The 18,609-nt window shown below is 41.2% G+C and overlaps 1 protein-coding gene across 4 annotated transcripts in view; it reads left to right on the top strand.

Moving 5' to 3' along the window:
- Window positions 1–18,609, top strand: part of ccdc141 (coiled-coil domain containing 141) — a 135,049-nt gene that overhangs the window by 22,288 nt on the left and 94,152 nt on the right. For all 4 annotated transcript variants that reach the window (XM_072579115.1, XM_072579116.1, XM_072579117.1 and 1 more), the window contains exons 3-7: window positions 2,048–2,239; window positions 2,393–2,501; window positions 6,804–7,057; window positions 13,050–13,169; window positions 16,467–16,661. In XM_072579115.1, the coding sequence (XP_072435216.1) occupies window positions 2,048–2,239; window positions 2,393–2,501; window positions 6,804–7,057; window positions 13,050–13,169; window positions 16,467–16,661 (870 nt within the window). The remainder of the gene's footprint in view (window positions 1–2,047; window positions 2,240–2,392; window positions 2,502–6,803; window positions 7,058–13,049; window positions 13,170–16,466; window positions 16,662–18,609) is intronic.

An 18,609-nucleotide genomic window follows, 5' to 3' on the forward strand; every position in this document is an offset into this window, starting at 1 on the left:
AGCTGACATCCAGAAGTGAGGTGTGAATGTCTGCCTTTGATATTTGATTGCATTTGTATTTTGCAAATTTGAATCAATGACAATCGGGGAAAGCACCCTGCTTTCATACCTGGCACAAAGGAAGATGGTTGTGGTTGCTGGAAGTTGATCAATTCAGTTCCAGGATATCTCTGCAGGTATTCCCCAGGGTAGTATCCTAGGCCCAACCATCTTCTGTTGATTTACCAATAACTTTCCCTCCATCATAAGGTCAAAACTGGGATGTTCACTGATGGTGATTGTGCTGAACATTGCACATTTGCAACCCCTTAGGTACTGAAGTGGCCCATGTCTTAGTGCAAGACAACAGGAACAGTATCTGGGATTGCGCTGACAAGTGGCAAATAGCATTTCTACCAAACAAGTGCCAGACAATGACCTTCTCCAACGAGAGAAAATCAAACAATTGTCCTTTAATATCCAGTGCTGTTGAGGTCACTGAATCCACACTAGCAACATCCTAGAAGTTACCTTTGACCAGAAAATAAACTGGACTATTCATATAAATACAGTGGCTATGAAACAAGTCAAAGACTAGGAGTCCTCGAGTGCGTAACCCACTTTCTGACTCCCCAAAGCCTGTCCGCTATCTTGCAAGGCACAAGTCAAATGTGTGATGGAATACTTGCCACTAGTCTGGATCTAATAACACTCAAGAAGCTCGGGCTTTATCCTGTACTTGCCTTCTTGCATTTGCTTGTAGTTTTTTCATGATTTAGAAAACAGTCTGCTCGAAACCCTTTTAGCTGAAAAATTGCTCATGTTGAATTGAAATCCATTTTCCACAGTTTGCATCAATGTTTTGAATCCAGTGGCCCTTGTTCAGAAGCACTGTGTTAACTCTGTTTTCTCTCCACAGATGCTGCAGACCTGCTGCCTTTCTCCAGCAATTTCTGTTTTTGTTTCAGATTTCCATTTCAATTTGGAGGATTATACTTGGAGCATGTGGAGTATTCTTGAGTATTTCCTGTAGAATGTGGGTTTCTTCCAGTTGCTCCAGTTTCCTCCCACTGTCCAAAGGTTAGGTGGATTGGCCATGCTAAAATTGCCTGAGGAAGGGTCATTGGACCCAAAATGTTACTTTGATTTCTCTGCACAGATGCTGCTAGACCTGCTGAGATTTTCCAGCAACTTCTGTTTTTGTTTCTGTTTACCTCTTAAACTTGCTGACACTGTGTCAGTTTGCTCATGGCTCAGGTAATAATCCAGTGATTGTTACCTTTTTGGTTCTGCTCTTAATTTAACCACAGCTGCTTCGACTCTCTCAGCACAACCTCCTTCCTCATTAATGCCTGTGTGGACAATGGCAACTGGATCTCTCCCACTCAAAGTTCCTCTGCCACCTGCAGTTCCACAGGTTCGTTCATGATAGATTCCCTCTTTTAGAGCAAGTTTTTCTTCAGTTATTTAACTTTTGTCTCTTTTAGGGCTTTCTTATTCTTTTCAGCTACTCACAAGCAACAATATGCATCTTGGCGAGTCGACACTGAATTCTCAAGACTTTCTCCATTACATTTTTCTCATATTCGGTTGGTGCCTATGTTGCCCACGTTCCTAATCTTTCTTCTACTTTTCTTTCATCCTCCCTATTCCTTTACAACCTGACTGCACTCCCTCTGTGCCCTCACTTTGTTTCCGATCCTCCCTTCTTCCTCCTCCCTGCCATCATTCTTGAAGCTGAATGAAAGCACAGTTGAAATGAGCAGTGAAGCACCATTACCTGATGATGAACACCAGTCACCTTCACAGAGTGAAGCTCAGATGAATCTGTCTGAATCAGCTGTCCCAGTCATCTGCTATTCTATTATTTTGTGTACATCTTTAATTTAATCAGCAGAACTCGTTAGGGAAAAAAGTAAGATACTTAATTGTTTCCATATTTAGCGAACTATCAAGTGAGAATTAATGATGGGATTCTGGTCTTGTTTAAAAAAGCCAGCCAACTGTGTACAGAAATGTTATTCTTGCTTTTTTTTTCTCTCTCTCTCTCTCTCTCTCTCTGTAATAGGCACATGAAGGTGGTGTTAGGGATTTGCTGCTTGAAGCTGACACAACAGCAGAGGCCAAGAAAAGCCAAAGCCAGCTGTATGATGAGATGGGAAGAACTCTGGGAGTTAATTGGACAACTCTCAACCAATTGCTTGAAAATCGAAAGAGACTTTTAAAAATGGCCTCTGAGTTCTTTGATCAAGCTTTAGAGGTTAGTAATTAACAAAGGAAAAGTGATCACAAAATACAACACTTTAATGTTGGAATTAAAGAGATTACAATGAATTTTGATAGCGCCGCATTGTCTTTTAATTGACATAACAGTTGTAAATTTGATTCTATTCTTAAAAAGTATTTTTTTTAGTTTGCTATAAAAATTGATGAAGCTGAAGAGTTTCTGAGCAGTGCCCAAATATTTGAGGATATGGAATCCTTGAAGCAACTCCTTCATCAGCATCAAGACCTTAAGAAAGGCAAGTACCTTAATGAAATGTATTATGAGTATTTGTAAGTGGGAACTCAAATAGAAAATTACCTTATTTCTTTTATCCTGATTTCTGAAACAATGTACTTTGTGTTATTTTTAACAGTAAAATTTGGGCAGTGTCCTAAATAGGGATGAGTAACAAAACCTATTAATATTTACAGAACAGCTGTGGTATTGGTGCAAAATGATTTTATTTCAAATCAACATTATAATGTAATTGCATTTTCAAATCCAGATTCAGCCATAAGTTGACACCAGAGCAAAGCACTGACTCCTTGAAGAAGAGGATCTCACTTCACTTAATTTCAAAGTCTATTTGGAACTTTCACACCCGATTTACACTGTGCAACTTTAGTGTTGCTTTTCCTCTATTCAATCTCAAGAGGGTTGGAATGTAAAAGCAGCGATGTGCTACTGAGACTTTATAAAGCTCTGGTTAGGCCCCATTTAGAATACTGTGTCCAGGTTTAGGCCCCACACCTCAGGAAGGACACACTGACACTGGAGCCTGTCCAGCGGAGATTCACACAGATGATCCCTGAAATGGTAGGCCTAACATATGATGAATGGCTGAGGATCTTGGGCTTGCATTCATTAGAGTTTAGAAGTTTGATAGGAGATAGAGTCAAAGAGATGTACAGCACGGAAACAGACCATTTGGTCCAACCCATCCATGCCGACCAGATAGCCGAAACCAATCTAGTCCCGTCTGCCAGCACCTGGCCCATATCCCTCCAAACTCTTCCTATTCATATGCCCATCCAAATGCCTCTTTTGTGTTGCAATTGTGCCAATCTCCACCACTTCCTCTTCGCTGTCCACTACACCTCCAATTTTGGTGTCATCTGCAAACTTACTAACTGTACCTCTTATCTAATAGAAACTTACAAGGTAATGCATGGCTTAGAAAGGGTGGGTGCTGGGAATTTGTTTCCGTCAGGTGGGGATACTAGGACCCGTGGGCACAGCCTTAGAATTAGAGGGGGTCAACTGAGAATGGAAATAAGGAGACATTTTTTCAGCCAGAGAGTGGTGGGCCTGTGGAATTCATTGCCATGGAGCACAGTGGAGGCTGGGACATTAGATGTCTTCAAGGCAGAGATTGATAAATTCTTAATCTCACAAGGAATTAAGGGCAACGGGGAGAGTACGGGTAAGTGGTGTTGAAATGCCCATCAGCCATGATTGAATGGCGGAGTGGACTTGATGGGCCAAATGGCCTTACTTCCACTCCTATGTCTTTTGATCTTATGGTCTAATAAAATTATTCCACCTTACCTTGGTCATTGCCATTTTCAATTTGTCTAATATATGAAAATGTAACCTTGAACCTCACAATTTCCAGTCTTTTCATTCGTTCAGCTTTGCAAAATATGTAGCATTGCTTCAGGCCAACACTGAGTCATAACCAATTGGGCATTGACTGATGGTGTGATCTAGAGTAACCTACTTACTGACATTTTCTCTGCTATATTTATTTGATTACACAGAGAAAATGAATAAATGTGTCTGGATTCAATGGTGTAGGCAGTAGTTTAGCAATAGATTAAAATTCAAATTACACTTTAATTTGATTGCAGCTTTTGTGTGGGTGGTATGCAGCTGTGTAATTAGTGCAGCCAGCATCACTCCTTTCCCAAGTAAAGGAGCAGTGAACAAGTCAGCAGAAAATCTTTGTGGGAACCATGCTTTCTACAGAATCACCAAATTGTTGCAGAATGTGAGTTCAATTGGCATAGTGAGTCTGCTTTGCACTTTGTAGCGTGTAAAACCCTTAACTTCACCTTTTAACCCTGGGGATTCTTTCTTTTCAAATAATTAACTGATTCCCTCTTGATGCCTCAAATGAACCTGCATGCAGCACATTCAGGCAGTGGACTCTTGACCATAAGCACTCATTGCATGAAAAAGTTCTGGTTATGTCTCCTTTGCTACTTTTGCCAAATATCTTAAATCTATACCATCTGGTTCCTGATCCTTCCACTGGGAAGAGTTTCTCCCTGCCTACTCTGTCCAGGCCCCTCATGATTTTGAACGCCTCTATTAAATTTCTGTCTCTTCTCTAAACTGAACAGTCTAACCTTCTTCAGTCTACCTATGAAACTGAAGTTGCTTATTCCTACAACTTAATAATTAATCTTTTCTGCACTCAAACATTTTCACATCTTTATGAAAGTGTGGAGCCTAGAACCGAACGAAACATTCCAGTTGAGGCCAAACCAATTTATTTGAGAAGGCTATGTAAGAATTTCTAGACTGTCAGCTCAGTCTGTTTAAACATTGGAAGTCAATTTATGCCAAATTATTTTGATGTCTTCATGACACACATGTAATAATCATTTGTAATGTGTGATTGGTAATAAGCCAAGCAGTAAGGGCTTAGCTACGATTGCGGCCTGTTTTTGACTCGCCAGCTTTAGTACTGAGCTGGAGAAAAAGGTGACAAACAGAGAGAGCAGAGACTGAGTTGCACAGTCAAAGATTATTGGACCTGGCACCAAATATTCACCATTTCAAATGCCAGCATTGATTATATTGCTTAATCACAATGAATTAGTTTTGTTGCAGTTGAAGTAGTTGAAGCATTTTACCTGTAAGTATTGGAGAGGAGGGCAAAAGCATGTCAGTTCTACCACAGAAGTATGTCTTGGTGACTTAGAGATAAATGCTAATGGTCGTTGAGAATGTGATTCAATCTACGTCATTCCCCCATTAAGGGAAAATTAGAGGAAAGTCTTTTAAAGTGGCAAATGTAAATTACTTGAAAGAATAGAGAAAGACAAGAAGTAAGCAACTTTGGAAAGTGAGGAATTCCTGATCAAAAGAAGGTCAAATCAATATGTCTCAAAACTTGCTTGAAATTTTTTCCAAGCAATGATTAGTTAAAATGAGCGCTTTGAGGAAATATATTCTTTGTAAAGGAAAAGAAACAAAAAAAAGCCAACTGTAGGCCAGGTAGCTTAACATCTGTCATTGAGAAAATGATGGAGTTTATAATAAAGGGTATAGTCACAGAGCATTTAGAAACACATAATTTAAGCAAACAGAATTGACATGGCTTAATGAAAGAAAAATACTACCTGACAATTTTATTAACATTCTTTGAAGAGTTAACAAACAGAATCGCTAAAAGGAAATAGAAGATGTAAAACATTTTGGATTTAATAATACGTGCTTAATGAGAAAAATGCCATGTTGTTGGAGATAATGCATGAGCAGGGATAATGGATGGACTAATTAATAGAAAACAGAGAGGTGGGATAAGGGCAGCAGTTTCGGCCTGTAACCAATGGAGTGCCACAGGGCTCAGTGCTGGGCCACAATTATTTGCAATTGCATCATATATATAAATGAAATGTATGAGGATAGTGAATGTATTACAGAAAAACTTACTCATGATGTAAGAAAAGGTAGGAGGATGATGCAAAGAGTCTGCAGAAAGATATAGATAGTTTAAGCAAGTGGGCAAAAATTGAGGAAGTAGGATATAAAGTGGAAAATGAGGTATTATCCACCTTGGCAGGAAGAATAGAGGAGCTGAATATTATTGAAATGGAGAAAGACTGCAGAAGACTGCAGCAGAGAGGAATTTTTGGAGTCCTCATGCTTAATCGCAAAAAGCTAGTTTACAAGTTCAACAGGTAATAGAGAAGACAAATGGAATGTTGGCCTTTACTTCAAAATGAGTGGAGAGTCAATGTAGGGAAATCCTGCTAAAATGATTGAAAGCACTAGTTACATCACACCTCGAATACAGTGAACAGTTTTGGTTCCCTTATCTAAAAAAAAATGTACTGGCAACGGCAGCAATGCAGAGAAGGTTTACGATGTTGACTTTGGTATGGAATGATCCTTTTATGAGGAGAGATTTGACTTGTACTCATTACAGTTTAAAAGAATGAGAGACAATCTTATTGAAACAGTTAAGCTCCTTCAGGAGCTTGACAGGATAGATGTTTCACATTGTGGGAGAGAATGGGACCACTGGGCTTAACTTCTGTTTAGGACAGAAATAAGGAGAAACTTCTTCTCTTCTCTTAGAGGTCAGTGAATCTGTCTAAAACTTTATTTCAGAGAGCTGTAGAGCTGTGTCATTAATTGTATTGAAGGCAAAGGCAGACAGATTTTTAATCAATGAGGAATCTAGAGAAATGGGGAAAAAGACAGAAACGTGGAGATGAGGATAATCAGAGCAGACTAGCCTACTTCTGCTTTTATGTCTTATGGTCTAAATCTGCTACTATATGTGGAACTTGAATTGATTCTGAACAGTTGACTTTTGTTTCAGTCCTTTTAACAAGCTCAATGGTTCTTCTAAACAAAAGTCAAGAACTCCTTCATGTAATCAAAGAGTTCAAAATCCCAGGACCGAATGTACATTCTGAGCTAACTCATGGGGCTCACAGCAGCTGTGTAAAAATTGAGAGTCTAATGGAACTGCTACAGGACAGGAGGAGACAGTTGGAGGAGCAATCACATCGTCAAAGGCTGGACCTGGAGCGAATTTTACAGATCTATGAATGGGACCAGCAGGTAGACAAGGTATGGACCGAATGTGTCTTATTACCATGCAAATATTGGCCTTGAAATAATGATGCAAGCAATAGAGCTATTTTCTCATAGAAGAAAATATTTGATTAAACACATGCTACCTATGACTATTTGCTTTTGAAGAATGCACAAAACTGTCAAAATTAAGGTAGTGATCAAGAATAGTCTTCATTCCTTTGTAATACAAATGGATATCACAATATCAGCGAAAACACTATCCATATTCATGTCCTGAGAATGAATTTATTAAAATTCTGCCATCACAACTTCAGTGAGAACTGGATTGAAATCTTGTCACAGTGCTAAGAACAAACATTGACCGAGATCTTCTGGTTAGCAGCAATACTGGGTGCATTGGCACTGACCACAATATTTTCTGTACCCTGGTGGACCTGCCCCTTTATAGTGGGACCTCCTATCCTGACTGAAGCAGAAATGGAGTGGTGCAGCCTCTCCAGGGTAAGCCCAGCGAGCACAGCAGAATTGAAAGACGGACTGGACATGCCCCTTTACTAGCAGTCACATTAAGGTAGGTTTGTAAGGGTCTCTAGTCCTTTCATGCATAAGTTTGCCTTAGGGAATGGATATGTGCGGGCGTGAATGAATGATTCACTGAGGGGGTGCGAGTGAGTGAATGTGAATGAGTGAGTTGGTACGTGAATAGGTGAGGAGTGAATAGCTGGGTGAGTCATTCAGTGAATGTATAGTCAGTTTGGTTGGTCAGATAGGCGTGGTGTGTGAGTTCAAGGAGGATTAATTTCAGGTCAGACGGTAATTGTCAGGAGGTAGTGGTGGAAGAGAGGGTTGCATTGGGAGCTTGCTTAGATTGCGGAGGTGAGGGGGTGATTGTTTGTGGTGTTTGGTTCAGTAACACTGACCAGTGACTAAGTTAGACTAAGTCGTAACAGCATAATATTTCCAAGGTAAGTATTGCATATCTCACCTGAACCCACCTGAGATTATTTGTGCAAGTTCCTGAGGCAGTGTAAATCAACCAATCAGAAGTTTAAAACTACCCAGGCAATTACAGTGTGCGTACATGTACCAGGATTTTGGCAGGATCCTCACTGTCCTGATCTCAGCTGATTTTATTACTGGACAAGTCAGATCCCAGACTGAAACTTGGTTTCATAGATCTTGTTTTGGTTTGGTTTGGTTTGGTTTGGTTTTAATAATGTGGTTTCTCACTGAAACATTAGCACACAATGTTGCAGATTTTGGCTTAACAATAAGACAGCAGTTTATTAACCAAAAGATAAAATGGAATAAACCAAACTATTTACTTCACTCAAGTCCAAGATATTTAAACACAGTGAAAGTATAATTATAAGGTCCAAAACAAAACGTGCCTTGTACAAAACTAAAAGCACCTTTGTGCAATGCTTTCCTAGAACCTTGGTAGGTTTAATGAACTGTGACTTTAACTCCTAGACTGGAAACACTGATAACTTCTTATTGGAGCTACCAAATACCCAAGGTTAAACATACTCAACTTCATGTAATCTCTTCAGAGTTTTATCCCAACACTTCTGGTTTGGCACTATAAATCTAATCTTATTATATTCTCTCCTTCTCAGGAGCGCTGCTGTATACAAGCATCTTCATCTTATGATTTCACAGAACTGCCCAAAACAAAGTAAAACTCTTTTGTATCTCTCTAAGCTACGAGTATTCCCCAAAGCTTAAAAAATGCAATCTCAGAATTTCAAACTGAAATTACAGCCCATTATTTATCTTTCTAAGTCACATAACATCCCAAAATTAACAAAAACCCTTTAATCTGCCAAAGTTGCTATTTCAAACTGTTTTAAAAGAAAGCACCATGGCTACTGACTAATTAATAACCTCAGACATGCAGAAAACATCTATGTCACTAAACACAAAATCAAAACTCAAACTTAAAATAGATAGTATTAAAAATATATATAAGTCAGACAGTTTATATCACATTATGCAAACACAAATTGAAGTCCAGATATTCCTGCTCTGGACCTTGAAAGATTTGAGCCAAAAGATTCACATTAGGCTTTGGTTGCCAACGGTGAGAAAACTTTCATTATATCATCTTGTAGGTTCCAATCCAGTTCCGAAAGTTTATGACTGCTTCAAAAACAAATTTAAATATGCTAATCTAACTTTAGCTTGTAGTTGAGAAAATACAGAAAATAAGAAGATCACTTTTAAGCTTTCATAAATTTGGAATGACTGTTGTTCAGTTTTAGTTTAACAACTGCCAATTATTGGTGTAGATTAGAGTGGTGCCAGAAAAGCACAGCAGTTCAGGCAGCATCCGAGGAGCCGGAAAATCGACGTTTTGGGCAAAAGAGCTTCATCAGGAATAGAAGCAGGGTGCCTGCAGGCTGGAGAGATAAATGAGAGGAGGGTGGGGTGGGAAGAAAGTAGCATAGAGTACAATAGGTAAATGGTGATGGGGATGGAGGTGGTCGGTCAGGGAGGAGGTTGGGGGAAGGTAGCAAAGAGCACACTGTAAGTACAACAAACTTTTATCTACCCACCTCCATAACCAGCACTCCTCAAACATTCCAGAAGATTCCCCCGACCTCTAGAACTGCTCGGACGCCATTAGCCATGCGGTTGGTGCAGCTACCATCCCCACGGTGATCAATGACATCACTTCCACCCCCATCATGGCCGCTTCCACAGCCACTTCCGCCCCTCACAATTCCTCATGCACCATACGTGATCTTACTTCTGCCCCTCACATCATCGTTGATGTCACATGCTCAGTGACTTCCGCCCCCCCCCCCCACTGCTGTGTCTGCCACCACTTCCACCCTCACCAACGCCACTCACCTGCATTCTACTGACATGACCCCCACAGATCCCACTGTCACCATCCCCGCCCCCCAGAACCCTGAGGGGAACACCACTCCTGCTCATGACTCCACCCCCATTCCCTCCACCACCACACCCACTCCAGTTACAGGCTCCGCCCCCCCTGCCAGCTCCACACACACACACACACACACACACACACACACACACTGAGTCCCAGCTCCCAGCCCTGCCAAGTTTTCACCATCCCTCCTGACCTCCCCCTCTCTGAAGATGAACGATCAATCCTCAGCAAAGGACTCACCTTCATCCCCCTTCGCCCACACATCAATGAATTTAATACACACCGTGACGTCAAACACTCCTTCTGCCGCCTCTGCCTCCGAGCTTACTTTTACAATTGGGACTACCGCCCACCTTCCAAGGACCCCTTCGCCCACCTCCAACATACTCCATTCACCTGGACACCCCGTGCTGGCCTATTACCCGCCCTCAACCTCTTCATTTCCAACTGCCGCTGGGACATTAACCGCCTCAACCTGTCTACCGCCCTCCCCCACTCCAACCTCTCACCCTCACAATGCACAGCCCTCCAGTCCCTCTGCTCCAATCCCAACCTCACTATCAAACCAGCAGATAAAGGGGGTAGTTTGGCGCACTGACCTCTACACCGTTGAAGCCAAACTCCAACTCGAAGACACCTCCTCCTACCGCCCCCTTGACCATGACCCCAGCCACCATCACCAAACTGTCATCTCCCAGACCATACAGAACCTCATCACCTCAGGAGATTTCCCACCCACAGCTTCCAACCTCATAGTCCGGGAACCCCGCACTGCCCGGTTCTACCTCCTTCCCAAGATCCACAATCCTGACCACCGTGGCTGACCCATTGTCTCAGCATGCTCCTGCCCCACTGAACTCATCTCCACCTACCTCGACACTGTCCTATTCCCCCTAGTCTAGGAACTCCCCACATACGTTCGAGACGCCCTCACCTCCTCCAAGACTTCCGTTTCCCCGGCCCCCAAAGTCTCATCTTCGCTATGGATATCCAATCCCTCTACACCTCCTTCTGCCATGACCAGGGCCTCCAAGCCCTCCGTTTCTTCCTCTCCAGACGTCCCTAACAGTACCCTTCCACGGACACTCTCATTCGTTTGGCTGAACTGGTCCTCACCCTTAACAATTTCTCCTTCGAATCGTCCCAATTCCTCCAGACCAAACAGGTAGCCATGGGAACCTGTATGGGCCCCAGCTATGCCTGTCTCTTTGTTGGCTGCGTAGAACAGTCCATCTTCCGTAGTTACACCAGCACCACACCCCACCTCTTCTTCCACTACATTGATGACTGCATTGGCGCCACCTTGTGCTCCCGCGAGGAGGTTGAGCAATTCATCAACACATTCCACCCTGACCTCAAATTTACCTGGACCATCTCTGACGCATCCCTCCCCTTCCTGGACCTCTCCATCTCCATTAATGACGACCGACAGCTACCTGGATTACACCTCTTCCCACCCCACCTTCTGCAAAAATGCCATCCGTATTCCCAATTCCTCCGCCTCCGCCGTATCTGCTCCCAGGAGGACCAGTTCCACCACAAAACACACAAGATGGCCTCCTTCTTTAGAGACCACAATTTCCCTTCCCACGTGGTTAAAGATGCCCTTCAATGCATCTTATCCACATCCTGCACCTCCGCCCTCAGACCCCACCCCTCCAACCGTAACAAGGACAGAGCCCTCCATGTGCTCACCTTCCACCCACCAACCTTCATATAAACCAAATAATCCGACGCCATCTCCAAACGGACCCCACTACCAGGGATATATTTCCCTCCCCACCCCTTTCTGCCTTCCACAAAGACCATTCCCTCCTTGACTACCTGGTCAGGTCCACGCCCCCCCCAACAACCCACCCTCCCGTCCTGGCACCTTCCCCAGCTATCACAGGAATTGCAAAACCTGCACCCATATCTCCTCCCTCACCTCCATCCAAGGCCCAAAAGGAGCCTTCCACATCCATCAAAGTTTTACTTGCACATCCACCAATATCATTTATTGTCTCCTCTGCTCCCGATGCGGTCTCCTCTACATTGGGGAAACTGGACACCTTCTAGCAGAGCGCTTTAGGGAACATCTCTGGGACACACGCACCACTCAACCACACCGCTCTGTGCCCCAACATTTCAACTCCCCTTCCCACTCTGCCGAGGACATGGAGGTCCTGGGCCTCCTTCACCGCTGCTCCCTCACCACCTGACGCCTGGAGGAAAAACGCCTCATCTTCCGCCTCGGAACACTTCAACCCCAGGGCATCAATGTGGACTTCAACAGCTTCCTCATTTCCCCTTCCCCCACCTCACCCCAGTTCCAAACCTCCAGCTCAGCACTGTCCCCAAGACTTGTCCTACCTGCCTATATTCCTTTCCACCTATCCACTCCACCCTGATCTATCACCTTCATTCCCACCCCCATTCACTCAGTGTACTCTTTGCTACCTTCCCCACCCTTCTCCCAGACCTATCACCTCCATCTCCACCCCAAATCACCTATTGTACTCTATGCTACTTTCTCCCCACCCCCACCCTCCTCTCATTTATCTCTCGACCCTGTGGGCATTCTACCTGTATTCCTGATGAAGGGCTTTTGCCCGAAATGTCGATTTTCCTGCTTCTCAGATGTTGCCTGACCTGCTGTGCTTTTCCAGCACCACTCTAATCTAGAATCTGGTTTCCAGCATCTGCAGTCATTGTTTTTACCCAATTATTGGTTTAACCTACTGTTGAGTCTTCTTGTAGTCTTAGCATGAAAGGAACTTACAAAGTTAACTAGAATACAGTTACAGGCAAAAATTTAAATGATGCCAAATAGGATACGATTTTTCAGTTTGTTCTATTATTTTCTCTTTGAAACTGGGAACATTAATGTACTTAACATCGCCTATCAGCTGAATGTGGTTAATATTTTTATTCCAATGAATCACCATCAAAAATCTTTTGTGTACCTGCAAAAGGAACAACATAATTCAATAAGTTGATAGCTTTGTTCAGTACTCCAATGCTTGCATGCTTCTGTCCAGGAATTGATAGAAGTGTTGAGAATAAAAATAGTCCAGTTGCCCTCAGTTGTTCTATATATTATACTGTGAGTTTTAACAGTATACCACTCTATCTTTGATGAAGGTGATGCAGTGGTTCCAGCATGACGGTGAGACATATGTACAGAATGAAAACTTAGGTTCATCTCTGACTGAAAATGAATGGCTACTTCAGGAGCACCATAATGTTGAATGTAAAGCCCAGGTAAGTGTAACAAGATCCAATCCATAGCATCTCCTTGATGAGAAGTGTTATTGAAAAATAAGGTTGTACGACTTCTATAAGGTTGCATGAATTCCTGATGAAAGGCTTATGCCTGAAACATCGATTCTCCTGCTCTTCGGATGCTGCCTGACCTGCTGTGCTTTTGCAACACCACACTCTTTACTGTATAACTTCTTAGCCTCAGTTACAAAAGAGAATTGGTAAAGGTATTATAGGATATGTATTCTAGTAATATTTTATTGAACAGTGATTTTGGAACCCTGTTGAAACAAGGTCCTAAAATAAAGTTAGGTTTTTCATATGATTTATTTGTAAATGAAGGTTGGTTAACTCAGTTGGCGAGAGAACTGGTGTGATGCCAATGGTGTGGGTTCAGTTCCCGCACTGGCTGAGGTTACTATGAAGGACTCTGCTTTTCAACCTCTTCCCCTCGCCTGAGGCATGGTGACCCTCAGGTTAAACCACCACCACTCATTTCTCTCTCATGAAAGCACAGCCCTATAGTCTGGTAAGACTATGGTGACTTTAACTTTCTACTTTTAAATGATTTATTTTTCAATCTTGTTTTTGCATAATGGTCAAAATGGAGCTGATCACAAAATAGAGTTTAAAATAAAATGCTTAATACATCAAGCAATGTATTGCTTGGACTGAAATGCAATCATGCACAAATGCCCCATTTGTGGTATGCCATAGTCATGTGATTTCTACCATGGGTTTTATACACTGGAGGCAGCCATTTTGCAAGCCCTCCAATACATATATGGTAAAGACTGGTCTGCTGACTCCTGAACATGGTATCAGAAATGGAACTGAGGTCGAGTTCTGAAGTGCTGAGGAGGAGCACAACCACTGTCAAAGAGAAACAGGAAATGATAAGAGCTGTGAAAACTGCTATGAGCAACTGAAAGAATCTGAGGAAAGAATCAAGAAACAGGCCATAACTAATACATTGCATCAGACACAATAGCTTCAATTATTCCTTTCCCAACTTCAGTCAACATGAAAGGGTTATGAAGCAGATCCAGCAGTTTCTCCACAGCTAAACACAGATTTAGGAAATAGCAATAGATCTACTTAACTAGGATAACTACACACCAATCACTGCTGGGAAGAGACTGTATTTCAAAGTGTATTCAATTCAAAATATCTGTGATGAACAGAAGAAACAGAATGCAGTGGCTTTATAGACCACTCCTGCTAGTGTCTTCTTCCCCTTATTATTTCATACTTCCACCCATATGGATTCTGCATTATCCGATCCAAGGTGATTTGTTATTATTCCATCTCGTACAAGTTAAGCTGCCTAACCTTTCCCTACCTTCTTGTCTTTTTGAGAAGTCACTTAGCCCTGAATGTTTAGTTCTCAGCTTTGATCTTGTAACCATATCTTCATAATTGATGTAAGTTCACACCCATATTCGTGCCATTAATTCATTTATTTTGTCCCAACTACTATGCATATCTAAAGTCCATTAATTTTGCTTTTTTACCATCTAACTGTATGAGCCCATTTGCTGCTAACTTTTCTAAAACATTTCTCCCTTTTTCCTAATCTGATGTTTTCATTTGACCAAGCATATGTCTCTGTAGAATGCAAAGCCTCATCCTTGCCACCATTAGTACACTCTGGCTGATAATTGGCAAATTGAGGCTATTACTTAAGTGGAGAATGACTGTGCATGTCTGAGGTGCAGAGGGACCTTGGTGAATGAGTCACAAAAGGTAGTTTCAAGGTACAATACAATCAAGATGGCTAATGGGATACTATCCTTGAAAAAGAGGAACTGGACATAAAGCTAATGGTGAAGGGGAGAAACAGAATTAACATTTTCTCTCTCCATAGATTTGCCTGACCAGTTGTGTTTCTTCAGCAATTTCTGTTTTTGTTTCAAATTTCCAGCTTCTGCACTTTTCTATTTTATGAAAGTAATGATGTCATGCTTGAGTCATACAGGACATTGGTGAGAGCACTTCTTGAATACTGGGTACAATTTTGACCTCATTTATTTACAAAAGGATGTAAATGTAGTGGAGACATTTCAGGGGAGGTTTACTGGATTGATACTTGGAGTGATCAGCTTGTCTAATGAGGATAGATTTAAAAGGCTTGACTTGCTTCGATAGGAGTTTAGAAGACTGAGAAGTGTCTCGAGTGAACTACATAAGATCCTGAATGGATTTGATAAGGGGACATGGAAAGGGTGTTTCTTTTTATGGGTCAGTCTAGAATAAATGGAAATCTTTTAAAATGAGAGTCCCCTCCTCACCCAATTCCAGCACAGAAATGAGGAACATATTTTTCTGAGAGTCTTACAGTTTTGGAGATCTTTGCTTCAAGTTGATGGAGGCTGGGTGATTGAATGTTTTTAGGACAGATAGCTTCTTTTTTAGGCAATGAGATCAAGGATTATCAGGATAGATAGGAAGGTGGAAACTAAAACCTAAACAGAGCAGTCATTATAGTTTTGAAAGGCCAAGCTGGCTTGAGAGACCAAATCATCTACTTCTGCTGCTATTTCATTTTTATGTGTGTGATTTTAAACACAGAATTCAGCTAGACATATCTGTGTGCTTTCATGTTAATTAATAGTCTTTCCCTTGAAATCTGATTTTGAATGATACCATTGATAAGTAGGATTCAAGGTGTGTACATCGTGTTACATTGTAAATATGAAAATAGGATCCTGATGCTTAATATTGCTATGTATTAGCCCCATGATTTATAAAATCAATGAAATGATAGCTGTTCAAAAAGAAAGCATATTTCATTCAAGGCATTTGAAAATATGTCACACTTTATTTATGTGATGAAGTTCTTCAAGGGATACTTCACACATCATCTGAAAAGTATTTGAGACAATCCTTATAAAGCTGCTTTTTGGATTAAATACAAGTTTACTCTGTACACTTTAAATAACATACAATTTAACTGGTTCTCACCTATATCTGCTTGTATTAGAGTTTATAAAATCTCCGTCGAAAGTGTGTTGCTGGAAAAGCATAGCAGGTCAGGAAGCATCTGAGGAGCAGGAGAATCGATGTTTTGGGCCGGAGCGATTCCTGATGAAGGGCTCTGGCCTGTAATGTTTATTCTCCTACTCCCGGGATGCTGCCTGACCTGCTGTGCTTTTCCAGCAACACACTCTCAACTCTGATCCCTAGCATCTGCAGACCTCACTTTCTCCTATATAAAATCTCACTTGGTTCTATGGTCACTCAGATTTGAAGTTCTACAAGAACTTAATAATTAGAACCTTAAACTTTTTATTATAGGAATTCATGTCTGTAGCTGAAAAGTTAAAAGCTGAAGCCGACGAGATTTTGCTGATCGAAGACTTTACAGATAAAGAACAGATGGCAGCTCAAAATCAGAAACTGAAGCTGATATGTGAGACGTTCTGGCTCCACATGAAGGAACGAGAATTATTGCTCCAAGAGGCCCATGAATTTTTTGACAGTGCAAATAAGGTTAGTTCCTGAGCCACATCTGTGTTGAAATTTTACTACAAATTATTACATATATATTGTATACTGAAATCCTTATCCTCCTGCACGTATATATTTTCTTAATCTATGGTTTTCGGCGCGGCTGTGATTCCTGCCTTAGAATTGAAAGAGGCATGCAGTAATAGCTGTTACTTCCTCCTTCATATTGACCTGGAAAACAAATATTATGCATCTGAGATTATAGGTACGACTAATGTAACATTGCTGGGTGGGTTGAGAGAATTTGAGCACAATAACTGAGTATGTTGTTCCTTTCAGCTTTGTGCAAAAAGTAATACAAAATTTCCATGAACTCTTCAAATGTTGTACTGAATTGCGACATGCTATTTCATATTCCCCATACCTGCATCTTACATGAGGTTTCATCTGTTTAGAACGAGTGTGGAGTACTTCCCATTTTTTATACAGGTTCAACAGACATATCTGCTTCCCTGTGCCTCTTAAAACTCACAATGACTGGACACTGCTTCAAAGCAGAGCTTTAAGCCCTTATCAGTCTAAATGTTGAGTTACATATTTTTCTTCTCAGAAGAAACATTTAATTTTTGCAAATATTCATTTTTGGATCTTTTGTAGACAAATATGAATCCAAAAACACAGTGAATCATTAAGTGGGAGTGGTGCAGAGTAAGTTGTATTTGCACACATTATTGATTGGAATTTAAAATTTAAATTAAATGAAATAGAGAAACCTGCCTGATCTGGATCCCATGTCAACTTCCACATTCCTCATTAGAACGATACTACAGTCTGGGCCTCCCAATATAGCTGCGATGCTCGAGTTCTTTTTATCATCCCCTAGAAAACCTGGACATTTTCATGTGAATGTGGACCAAATTACAAATTTAAATAAATGACCATAAGTCAGCATTATGATGGTTGACACATTCACATGGATGGTTGATGGTATTTTATTATCCACTGGAACAATAGTTTGTAATGAAAGAATATGAATATTGCTGAAAAAATAAATGTGCTGTTGAGGCTTTTCTTTATGCATTCATCAAGATGGAAGCAAGAATAGCAAATTTCAATGGGAACAACAAATTATACTGGATACAAAAAGGGAAAAAGGTTGTTTGGCAAGTGGAGTCTGGCTCAGGTGCTGCTGTGAGCATTAAAGAACACTTGGACCTACGGTGTTCCTGAGCTGGGAACAATTCAATCTTTATGCAGGATGTCAAAAGTGGAACCAATTTTCTGTATATCCAAAAATTAGAATTCTCCACATTGATAAACATGAAAAATATAACAAATGACTCATTTCTTACAAGTGTATTGTGGTAGCTGCCTGAGAAAGAGAATAAGTCTTAGGCACATGTGCTTTGAGAAACAGGAGGTTAAGTATACCGTAGTACAAATTTAGAAGCATTGTGAGCTGAGCAGGATCGCGACAAACTTCAAGAGGACGTAGATAGGCAGCTGAATTGGATAGTCAAGAGTCAGACGGAATCTAATACGGTGAGATATGGCGGGATTTGTAAGAAAAGCATGGGGAGGGAAGACTGAATAAGGGATACTATGTTAAAGAGGTTGGGACAAAGGTTCCAAGTTATGTGTGTGTGTGTGCGTGTTGGGAGCAAAATTACTTGTATGTGCGAAAATCATTAGAAATGGCTGCACAGATTTGGAAAGCAATTAACAAAACAAAAAAGATCTTGGACTTTAAAATGGGGGCATAGAATTCAAAGTGCTGTTTTGATAACTTGTATGAAACATCACTGGTAGAAACATAATCAGTTCTGGGTACCATGCTACAGGAGGTATGTGAAGATATTAAATAGTGTGCAGGAAAGTTTCAAGAAAATGGTTCTAGCAATGAAGTAATTCATTAGTTAGATAGATTGAAAAAGTTGTTATGTTGTTGGTGAGGAAATGATGAAGACAAGATTTGATAAATGTGTTCGGA

The sequence above is a fragment of the Chiloscyllium punctatum genome, chromosome 10 (genome assembly GCF_047496795.1).
Source record: "Chiloscyllium punctatum isolate Juve2018m chromosome 10, sChiPun1.3, whole genome shotgun sequence".
Taxonomy (NCBI): Eukaryota; Metazoa; Chordata; class Chondrichthyes; order Orectolobiformes; family Hemiscylliidae; genus Chiloscyllium; species Chiloscyllium punctatum.